At 38.8% G+C, this 12,178-nt stretch overlaps 1 protein-coding gene across 6 annotated transcripts in view; it reads right to left on the reverse strand.

Moving 5' to 3' along the window:
* Nucleotides 1-12,178, reverse strand: part of SLC4A4 (solute carrier family 4 member 4) — a 235,600-nt gene that overhangs the window by 78,321 nt on the left and 145,101 nt on the right. For 4 of the 6 annotated variants that reach the window (XM_056568080.1, XM_056568101.1, XM_056568109.1 and 1 more), the window contains exons 5-7: nt 3,091-3,251; nt 2,745-2,924; nt 414-455 (exon numbers count right to left, since the gene is read on the reverse strand). In XM_056568080.1, coding sequence (XP_056424055.1) covers nt 414-455; nt 2,745-2,924; nt 3,091-3,251 — 383 coding nt within the window. The remainder of the gene's footprint in view (nt 1-413; nt 456-2,744; nt 2,925-3,090; nt 3,252-12,178) is intronic. The other 2 variants (XM_056568094.1, XM_056568120.1) reach the window with 1 other exon arrangement.

Consider the following 12,178-nt stretch of genomic DNA (forward strand, 5'->3'; position numbering starts at 1 on the left):
GAATATTCAGCTATTAAACAGTTTTAACATGTTTTGATTTGTGTATTTGCAACAAAGTAAAAGGGTTGGCTAAACATCTGATATCTGCGGGGATTCCATAATTGCAGCAAAGCATAATCAATATTATACAAGCAATATGTAGCAAGCCACATGTAATGGTGACATACAATAAATGGTCACTATTACATACATCAGCTGTGATGTACGAGTAAGGCCACACTCATGAATGAGTAACATGGTAATGTCAGTAGGATTGGGAAACTGAACATATTCTGTAAAGTCACGACAAATATATATATATATATATATATATATATATATATATATATATATATGTATTCTATGCAACAGGAATCAATGCATAGCCTCACACTATGACACATGAGGAAGCCTAGAAGTGCCATGCTATTCACCTGAAAGGAAGGAGTTTTTCATCAAGCCCTCCTCTCTCCCTCCTATTTTGTTCACATTTTTAGAAGTTTAAAGAAAAAAGAAAGAAAAACTACAATTAATCCATTATGACATACAGTAATTATACTGGGAAAATAACATGTAATATTCGGATTAATATACAGAACTGTGCTCTATTACTAATTTCTTGTCGTTCCGTAGAGGGGGCATTCCCACTACAATGTTTCATGTTGTTGTGGGGGGAGAGCACACTTTTCATGTATTGGTGTTCTTTCCTTATTGATATTGAAACCACTAAAAGAAAACACTTTTCCCATTTCATTTGCAGTAGTCAAGTTATATGTTACTAACAACATGGTCAAACCAGCCCATTCAAGAAGGGATTATAAATTGATGGGGGCCTGAGTACTGGGATCCCACAGTCTTTTATTTTTATTTTTTTATTACCAACACTGTCAATAGGTCATAACACGTTATGGTGAGAAGCACTGTAGCCAACTATTAATCCCTAACATCTACCAGCACAAGCAGTTTGGAGCTGCATCCATTGATGTTCAGTTGAGCTAAAAGAGTATTTGTATCTTTTATTAATGTCAGACATTTCGTTTTGACTAGTGGTGGTCCATGTGCTACTATCCCTAAAACAAAGAGGCAGCAGCACTTAGCTAAGCACTGTGCTTTTTCATTTCTAAATACAGTGGTCCCTCAACTTACAATGGCCTCAGGTTACAATATTTTCAACATACAATGGTCTTTTCTGGACCACTGTAACTTGGAACTGGACTTAGCATACAATGCTGCAGACAGTCCATGTCTGTGAAATGTGTCAATGGTTGGAAGAATTAGAATGGGCATATTACTGGTAAAACATCTGTATTACTGAAGTGCATGACTGGCTGTCTAGTAACGCCTCCTACAGTACAGGGTGGTACTACATGTTCTGTACTGCTCTTTACCTGTTCCACGATTAACTGCTCCTTTCGACACCAGGTGAGGGCGGCTCCATTTTAATTTTTTGGGGCACTGTCTACTCTACAGGACCCAGAAGAAGCTCATGTCCTGCACGTAGACAGTGATTTACAGCTTTCAGCAGCTCTTTCTTACTTATATGTGAAGACTTGCTTTATCTGTATTAGTTATCTACTATCTATTTTTGGATGACATTTTGGGTCTCCAGAACCAATTACCAGGTTTCTATAGAGTTATGGTCTCAACATACAATGCTTTCAACATACAATGGTGACCCTGGAACCAATTAATATTGTAACTTGAGGTAGCATTGTACTATAATATGTCAGAATTTTATTTAAGACACAGGTGCCCTTTAATCCATTGATCAGTCATAATATTAAAACCACTGAAAGGTGAAGTATGCATGTATTATCTTGTGACAATGGCATAATTCAAGTGGTAACATATAGTAAAATGCAAGTGTACAGTCAGGTGCAATATAAGACACTGTGTAAATGGGCAACATGGTCATGGGCACCCAAGACTTATCAATAAGAGGCCATAGTGCATCCTGGCTTGTGATGAGGCTGTTTAGGTACAGGACCATTCAAAGTGCCCTTGCTGAAACCTGTTGACTGCTGAAAGCATCTTCATTGAGCATGTAGGCATTGGAACTGGACCATGGAGCAATGGAAGAAAGCGGCCTGGTCTGACGAATCATGCCTTCTTTTACATCATGTGTGTTGCTTACTTGAGGAAAAAAATGGCACCAGGATACAGTATGGGAATAAGGCAAGCCAGTAAAGGCAGTGTAAGTCCTGGGCAAGGTTCTCATTGGAAACCATAGGTCCTGGCATTTATTAGGTTATTACAGTGACATGTATCACCTAGCTTATCACTGTTGCAGACCAAGTAACCCCCCATAGTGACACTGGTGTTCCCTGATGACAATGGCCTCTTTCGGCAAGATAATGTGCCAAGACACACTGCAAAAGTTGTTCAGTAATGGTCTAAGGAACATGACCTGGCCTCCAAATTCCTCAGGTTTCAGTTAGATTGGGCATCCTTTGGATGTGGAGGAAAAATAGGTTTGACACATGGATGTCCCAACCTGCAACTTACAGAACAAAGAGGATCTGCTCCTAACATCTTTGTGTCAGATACCACAGAACACCTTGAGAGTTCTGGTAGAGTCCATGCCATGATTGGCCAGTGCTGTTTTGCTGAGACAATGTGGACCTACAGAATTTTAGGAAGGTGGTTTTAATATTATGACTATTCGACCTATACGCTTGTCCTATAACAATAGCCACAGGTTACATAAACCCTATATTAATACCGAATATAACTGAAAGCCAGCAGAAAGCTGCCCTCTTCATTACCATTGTCTGGGCTGGTAAACATCCTACTTGCACTGGAGACTGTTTTCCCTATGTCAGCCAAAGAACGCAAGTTGGATTTCTTTGTCTGGTGCCGATGCTTCCTGAGAAGAGTGTAGGTGATCTTTTCCCTCATCTCTGGTTTCAGCAGTCCTGTCTCAATCTGGTTATCAAGAATTTTTTCTGAAAAATAAAAAATAAGAAAAATGCTGGATTTACTTGACAAGCTGTACATATCACCTGTATTTGTCTCTGTTAGTGATACTGTATTCACAAATGATATTGACCTAATAACAAAGCATTATTACATATTCACCTAATAATGCCTAATAATCCATGAGTTACTTACCAACTACTTGTGGGAGTGAATTGGCTTCTAGGTCAAGTAGTATTGTCCCTTTTTCGATGCATGTCCTCAGTTCAAACAGGCTGTGCAAGGAAAGTGTGGCAACATGAGGCTTACTCCACCTTTCTCCACCCTGCTCCACTTTTTCTTCAAATTTTATCCATCTGAAAGTAAAGAAAATATATCACTATTGTATACTGTAATAAATGTCATAAAAAAGATTACTAATGTTTTGTGCAATGGCTAAGGCTGTGGCAAGCAGAACTATTTTGAAATCTTTATTATGTTTATTTTTTATTTATTATTTTTTTATATAGACATTTTTACTAATTTCCTCTATTCTTTACATATAAATCAGATTTAAAAGGGTAGACAAACAAGCACAAAATGCCAACAGTTTGGGGCCTAGTTTGGTAGCATATTTTCTGTTAAGACTCTATTAAAGAACATTACAGAATAATATAGCAGAAAATATATATATATATATTTTTACATGCATGCCATTTGATTGGAGAAAAGTTGGCAAATCCATCTATTTTGGTTGGGCCAGTCTATATGTATGTGGGCTTCCAACTTGGGAGTGCTACATTTCAACCCTCATTCTTCTCCTTGGAGATAGGCCACAGCCAGAGGTGTCTTGCAGTGGCTTATTTCCATCTTTCCATTGAAAACACATGCATGCACAACCAAGATGGAGTGGAATAGCTCAACCCCAAATCATTTGCATGCAGATTTAAAGGCAGTATGTAGAGAAGCAAGGCTCCATATTCTCCTAACGGATGTAAACAGGTCTAAGGAAGTCTCTGTTCACATTGGTGTCAGAGGCTCCAATAACACAGCATCCAGTAGTATTCTTGCCTCCAAAACAATCAACATGACAGAACTATGAAAGACCCAGCTGTAAGGCAATAGGGCCCCAGTTAGGTCCCATTAGTATATGTCATATGACAGGACCAGCATATTTCTACAGATTGTTCTTCCCCCATAGAGAGAGAACAATTCTACATACTTGCTATAGAAAGCAATGTAGTCTAACAATATAGATCAATTTTATATGGATAAGTATTCTGCCCATAGAAACCAGTAGTCTAAAAATCAGCATTTCATTTTGAATCTGTAATATATGAATATATATATATATATATATATATATATATATATATATATATGTGGTGTCCCTGTACCGTATAGTATACCGTACCTTGTGTGGTGGTCCCCAAAGCCAGAGTTACTTTGTTCCAGTAGCATCCTCCTGGTCACCTTTTCCTTCTTTTGTGATGTTTGTATGTATATTTAATTGTATATTTGGTTGTGTATATAGTGTCGCAGGACCTTAGGTCATGTGACTAATGTTCATTCTCTTAGAGTATGTTAAAGGACCTTCCTAGGTCACATGCGTGGTCACATGTTTAGACCATAATTCCTTGTATAAAGTGATTGACAGATGGTATGGACCAATGAGCTCAAGGCCAGCCCCTGCCCATATAATGGAGCTGCCAGCCAATCCTCGCCCTCTTGGGTTCCGGACTAGCAGAGAGTAGAGATCCGTGCAACTTTCAAAGACAAGATCAGGCCGAAGCCTGATAATACCGCAACTTACCAAATCATGAGTTACAATACAACTCCCCGCTAAAGTCTGCGTGACTGCTGGACCTAAACTCAATCCCCTAAATCCAGTGGAACTGCGCATATAAATCTCCTGAGCTTAAAATTCACAAGGTCCCAACCAACTGTCAGGATCCTAATAGACTCTGATTGTACAAAGACTGTTCTTATTTATTTCTGCATAAAACCTGCAGTAAAAGTTCTGACAGTTTTCTGAAACCTCCGGTTATGGACAATCCTTTATTATTCCTCCCTCTCGTTCTTGGGACGTGTGGCAATAGGACCAGCATACACAGAGGAGCCCTCACCCTGGCATCATGACAGTTAAGGGTTAAACCAGCACCCTTTCATCACTGCACAGCTACACCCCATATATCAAGCTTACCACATATATATATATATATATATATATATATATATGTATGTGGTAGCCCTTGGGGGGTGTATGGTAATGGTGGTATGGTATAGGTATATAAGGGGTTAATGTTAACCCTAGAAGAGTTTGTGACGCCAGGCTGAGGGCTGGTATGCTGAATCAGTGTTCCAGCCTATCGCCGCCCTTCCCAGTAACGATAGGTGCATAAAATAACTGAAGGTCCACAAGGAGATTTGAACTTGAACTTGAAGAACGTTTATTGAAGTGCTTGCAATATTCACGGCACAGTAACAGTCTCATACAAACAGTCCTTTGGTTACTTAGTGACTGGCAGTAGTTACGAACCTTGAGCTAGACAATAAGTCTCTTAATTTAGGATGAGATTTGCAGATCCGTCCGGATTTAGGGGAGTAATTAGGTCCGGTGATGCTGCAAAGTGTTTGGGAAGTGATACACTCTCTATAATTATAATTGTTCAGCCGTTGCCGCAAGGCTCAGGCCTAACTCACTGCGATTACTGCTGTACAGGTCTTGCTTGCTTGACAGCCCATGAGGTAAGAGAGAGAAACATGGCTGCCGCTCCCTTATATGGGCAGGGGGCGTGGCGAATCTGATTGGTCCGAATGTCTGCCATTCACCATTACATGGTGTGATGGGATTGCTTACGTCACAGGGCCTCCAAAGGTCCTTAAGCTAAATACCATAGAGTTCACCTCGTCACATGACCCGCAGGTCACCGCTAATGGAAACAAGTAATTAACCATTTATTTACATCTATTATTCTATTTACATTAATCTATGCATAAATTACTAATTATACATTAGGATAGAGGCGACTACGGGTAGACTGGATTAATAGGAATCCCTACGTCCTGGGGACTCTGGCTATGGGGACCCATAAATAAACAAGTACCGTATAGAATGCGGTACTGGGACACCACATATATATATATATATATATATATATATATATATATATATATATATTATTTATTCCCCCCCCCCCACATACTGTAGTTGTCAAGAGACATATTGTTAGACTTGATTAAATCCTATAGGGGTCCCTATCATGCTGTGTGTTGTCCATTCTCCCTATATCCAATTCATTCATTTCAATCATGTACAGTAAGAACAGAGCCTCAGAATGACATTTAATGCCAGTTTAATATTTAATCAATTGAGATGGATGAGGACTGAGAATGACAATAAGTTGTCAAACCAGCAGCAGAACGATGCAAAGGTTAAACCTATCCTCGTGATACACTGACAATTCACCTAATCCCTGTCATGTTTAAAACGTGAGTTCACTTTTAGACCAAAAATTGTTGTATAACTTTTAAAAACACACAATATAAAGTATACGTGTACCAAGAATTGTAGGATTTGGGGCAATATCAGAAAAGCACATTTTATTTTATATTCATATAAAATAATATAAAAGAACAGCAAAATTACCAATATTCGTGGTCTTCAAGGTTGAGAGAAAAAGTATAATTTTCAATTTATAGCAGCTCCAGTTACAATATTTTAGTATTGGCCTCAAAATTGATGCTCTATTGTAATGCATTTTTAGACCTGGATCATGCAGGTGCCTGCATGATGATTATTTGGTTAGCTTCTTGTAAGATAAAAAACCATTGCACTACAACCTCAACTTTTCTGTTTTTTAACCCCTTAAAGAGGTTCTCTGCTGAAAACATCTTATCCCCTATCCAAAGCATAGGGGATAAGATGTTAGATTGCGGGGGGTCCCACCGCTGGGGACCCCAATGATCTCCACTGCGGCACCCCTGTCATTCGGTGCACTAAGCAAATTCCTCTCCATGCCTGATGATTGGTGATGCAAGCCGCCACGCCCCCCTCCATTCACATCTATGGGAGGAGGTGTGACGGCTATGTACTAGACATCACCCCCCCCCTTTCATAGACATGAATGGAGAGGGTGTGGCATGACGTCACGAACGCGGAAGCTGGTCAATATCCAGGCTCAAGCCCTGCAGGAACGTGTAGGAACTGGGTTCCTGCACTTTTTCCACAGCAGGAATACCATTCCCATGAGTAGAAGTACTGCAGGAACAGCCCTTGAGTGGAAGAGTTCCCATACTATTATCCCCAGGACTTAACCCCTTGGTCAATTCAATATGTTTAAAAGCTTTTCCATTATTGTACTACTTTTATAAAAACAAAAGAAGTATGTGTAAAATTCCCCTATTCTGACCCCTATAACTTTCTATATTTTGCATATACAGGACTGTATGATGGTAATTTGCACAATTGTGACCTTTTGATAATTTTTTATAAAGTTTTTCTGGGGGTGTGACCAAAAAGCATAGATTTTTTACGTTTACGTCGTCTACTATATGGGATTATTAACTTTATATTTTCTGTTAGGACACTTACGCATGCGGAGATACCAAATATGTTTACTTAAAAAAAATTATATTTTTTTTTTGTGAAACAGGAAAAGAGGGGAATTTAATATACTTTTTTTTTTTTTTGCATACTTTACATTTTTTATGTCCCTATAGGGCACTATTCATAGCAATCACACTGATCAGTTTTATCTACCAGAAGGCAGACAATGCACATGAACCACAGCAGGAGGCAGGTGAGGGGACCTCCAGCCGCCATCTTGACTTATCAAAACCCCACGATCGCACTGTGGGTGGTCTGTTAAGTCTCTCATAGTGTTGATAATCCATCAGTACTGATCGTGGCATCTAAAATGTTAATGGTGGAATTCAGGTTGATCAGCTGATAGCGGCAGGGACCCGTCGAGCATGAAGCGAGTGTATATGTACCCTGGTGCGTTAAGTCCAGAAATGGTTAAAGGGATTGTCTAGTTTACAAAACACATTTTCCTCTACAAGGTATATATATTCAAACACTAGAATTAGGGAATTCTAAGTTAATGGAATAGGGTTCTCTGTTCAGGATCTCTCTCTCTCTCTCTCTCTCTCTCTCTCTCTCTCTCTCTCTCACCTGTCCTTCCATGCATTACACAGACTACCCATTGATATGGTTGATATGAATAGGCCCTGTAAAACATTATATTTCCACCATGGTGGCACTGCATTGGAACCAAACACTGAAAACCAAGTTTACCCACACATAATTATTATTGATCACTATAGGATCTTTAGCTTATTGTCAAAGGACCCTTTTAACAAGTAGGGATTATCTAAAGAGGACAAATCTAAAGAGGTTGTCTCATTGTTAAAAAAAAAAAAAAAAACAACAACAGAGGCTTAAGCAGGAAATTTGGATGTCAAGGAAGAGTCCAAGCTTCTACTGCAGCAGCCAAATATGAGAAGTACAGATCTGAGATCCATATTTTATTGCTCCCATTTATGCAATTCTGTTTGGAAAGAAAAAAAATGACCGGTACCGGTGCCTAGTGTATTACCCTCAGTAAAAGAAAACAGGAGTCCAATATAGGACTCAAAAAAAACATATAGATGGCTGTTCACCTTGTATTAAGGATAAATAGGCCTAGTAATAAATATATAAACAATTAATTATTAGGACAATTTGATCTGAGACCCTAAGTAAGAATAATAACTGAATATGCACATGAGTACAGGATGTTTAGAGAGAACACTCTATTAATTCATAAAGGCCTGTAGGAACCAATGTCTGTAGCTTGTAAATCCAATAGTTTTCACGTCTCCGAAGAGTATTGAACCTTTGTGGGTTGTCTTTAGATACATGTTCAATGGGAATTACTGAAATGCAGTTAAAATCCTTGTTATGGTAATGAAGAAGGTGTCTAGAAACACTGTGTAAAAGGAATCCCCTTTCAGTATTGTTACGGGTCCCTCTGCTGTATGAGAAACCATTATATTAACACTATAATAGTACAGCATAACATTATATTACATAGTGTACTGTGGATTAACTTGTGTATGCTTGTTAAGTTTGTATTTGATGTAATAATAATGTGTACTCTTCTGTGACAATGTGTGATGTCACTAACCACGCCCATTTTTTGTATTTGGCGCCAATTTACCTTGTATTTATTTGAGCCTTGTCCCCATGCTGGCATGCTGATCTGAGGAAGGGAGGGAGCCTCCCGAAACACATCATCCCCCCATTTTTTTGTTTCCTTTTATGTTTTGCAATAAAACGGTCCTGCTGAGGACTCTTTGAACCACACTTTGGTCTACGTGCATCTATACTGGAAGCCTGCAGCGCCATTCTATTAGGGTTATTTTCTTCTCACTTATCCATTTATGCAATTGGGTGTACTGGTTGGCCATACGTGATCCAATTGAGTATAATGTTGCAGGGGGCAGTGGTGAAGCTGCATATTACACAGAAAGAGGCAGCAGTGAAGAATCACTATTTGAGAAACTCTTTAACAAAGTGGGAGGAGCCTAATTTTATATATACTACTGCAGACAGGGCAGAGAAGTGAGGCTCTTTGTGCAGCAAGTTGTCTCAGTTCGTGTTCACAAAATTTCTGAGCACAATCTGCAAAAACAATTGTCAATTCTTTTTGCCGAATCAGCTCAGAAATGCATTGCCGTCTATGAAGATGCATTTTCAACCAGTCCTAGAGCCAGCTAGGTGTCTGCAGAATGTCCACCTGGAAATAAACTCTGCAAACATTCTGCCATGTGAACATACCCGAGAAATACAACCCCAGAGGACAAAGATATTGTCGGCAGCATTTTTGCCGGTAAATCTGCACCAAATACTAAAACACATAGAAAAAAAGAAAATTTCAGTGGATAAAATAATCCTCCATAATACATTTAATTGAGGATTTATTGTGGATTTTTGCTTCTCCATTAAAGTCAAAGGGGAAAGTTTGCAGCATATCCACAACATAAATTGACATGCAGTGATTTTATGTACGTGCCCTAGGGCCTATGTGATCATGCCCTTAGAACCAGACATAAGTGGAGGTGAAAGACATGGCAGAAACCTTTATCTTTATATATTGTACTTGCAATGTAAGAAAATTAACATTAAGATGAAGGAGAAAATAAATTGATTAACTGTTGGGATTGTTTTTTATTGTTTTGTGAATTTTCTGTTTAGTGTTCTTTTACAGCTCTCTGTCAAGGTCAAATTCATTATCATATATTTTTAAAGACCTTTAAAGATATAATTATTGTTTGCAGACAGTTAGCCATAAAGATTACATTTTACTTGGTAGATCCAGCAAATTTTGACAGGATCTGACTAAAGTATGTTAGAAAGGGCCCTGCCTAACAACCCTGACATTTCTCCCGGGGGGGGGGAGATTGCATAGGTTGGGTTTAAAGCTGGCCACACACATAAGAAAATTGTTGGCAGAATTGGTCGATTGTCGCAATTTCATCTGACCATGGTTTTTATAAATCACACTCAAATTATCGTTGGCAGTGACCAATGGGAAGCTATTATCTGCTGAAAATGTGTTGGATTTTTTCGGGCACGACTCATCTGCCAGTCTTGTAACTCATTTGTACTGTATCTGAAGATGTTTGTATAGCAAACTCTGCAGAGATGATCAGTATATTAATAATATGTCCATTCTACAGTGTGGTGATATATGCCGACCACCTGTGTGGTATCTGACTACTATATGGTCACTTTATTCAGAGTATGATGCTAACAATTAGTCACCCTATTATTTGGGGGTAGGACTAATATATGTATACAGATCCTGGTGTAGCACAGTATAGCATGTGTTCCCCAATAGTGAAGATGAGAACACATTCCACACCAGGACCATGCAGTGCATTGGCATCAACACCTTATTATAGATGTCTCTGATCAGCAGAACATTTATTATTTGTGTCATCAATGAGTATTCTTATCACACTCGAAATCAATAATAAACAATATTTTTATTGTTAATCTTCTCCATTGTTTACTCAGACCAATTATCAATATGGTTGTGTAAAAAAAGAGGGAAGCATAATTGTCAAGTGTAAATAAATAAAACCTTCACCACAGCCTAGAACCCTTCAAAGTAATCTCTCAGTAGTCTGGAGCCCTCAAAACTGCTGACAACCCTATACAAAGGTCTCTGTAATGAGAGCTTCCTTGGCCCTTCCTCTGAGCTTATTGAAAACTAAAGTGGTGAAGGAATTTTATTGAAAACTAAAGTGGTGAAGGAGTTTCAGAGGTAAAGGAATCTTTTATCACACTTGGTAATCATGTACAGGATTTTGCAACCACTGTTTCATTTTTTAAAGTTCTGCCTGTGCATAACGTTCAGAATGATAGGCAAAGGTGCATTAAGGAGTTATCAATTTATGGCTTAGTAAATGGTGTCAAGAGCAAGGATTTGGCTTTATGTCTCATGATAGCTCTAATTGGAATAGATAGGAACTGTAAAAAAAAGATGGTTTGCATCTTTTTCTCAAAGGAACGAATGAACTCAGTGAACAATTCCAATAATTTGCTAAGGAGTATTTAAACTAGGAAGGGGGGGGGGGGGGCAAAAGAGTGATAATCCATGAGTCCAACTGCCCCCAGAAACAATGCCAGAACATGTCAGCAGCATAGAGGTTAAGAAATGACAAGCTCAGAGTCCTGTCTACAAATGCTCGCAGTTTAGGTAATAAAATAAATGAACTTGGGTCAATAATGGCATCTGAGAATGTAGATTTAGTGGCTGTTACTGAGACACGGTTTAATGAAAGGAATGACTGGGACATATCCATACCAGGGTACTCTTTACAGAAGAGACAGAGAAGGCAAGAAAGGAGTAGGGGTGGCCCTGTATGTGAAAGATAGCATAACATCTAACCTAATACAAGTTAGGGAGGCAAACATAGAGTCAGTTTGGGTTATATTGCAGTTTGGTAATCAGACAGTAACTCATGTAACATAGTGACATAGTTCATAAGGTTGAAAAAAGACCATGGGGGAGATTCATCAAAACCCATCCAGAGGAAAAGTTGTCCAGTTGCCTATAGCAACCAATCAGATAACTTCTTTCATTTTTCACAGGCCTTCCTAAAAATGAAAGAAGCAATATGATTGGTTGCTATGGGCAACTGGGCAAATTTTCCTCTGCACAGGTTTTGATAAATCTCCCCCAATATCCCTAATGAGTCCCTACTGAGTTGATCCAGGGGAAGGCAAAAAAAATAAACCCTCGGGTGTAGG

The sequence above is a fragment of the Hyla sarda genome, chromosome 1 (assembly GCF_029499605.1).
Source record: "Hyla sarda isolate aHylSar1 chromosome 1, aHylSar1.hap1, whole genome shotgun sequence".
In the NCBI taxonomy this organism is placed as follows: Eukaryota; Metazoa; Chordata; class Amphibia; order Anura; family Hylidae; genus Hyla; species Hyla sarda.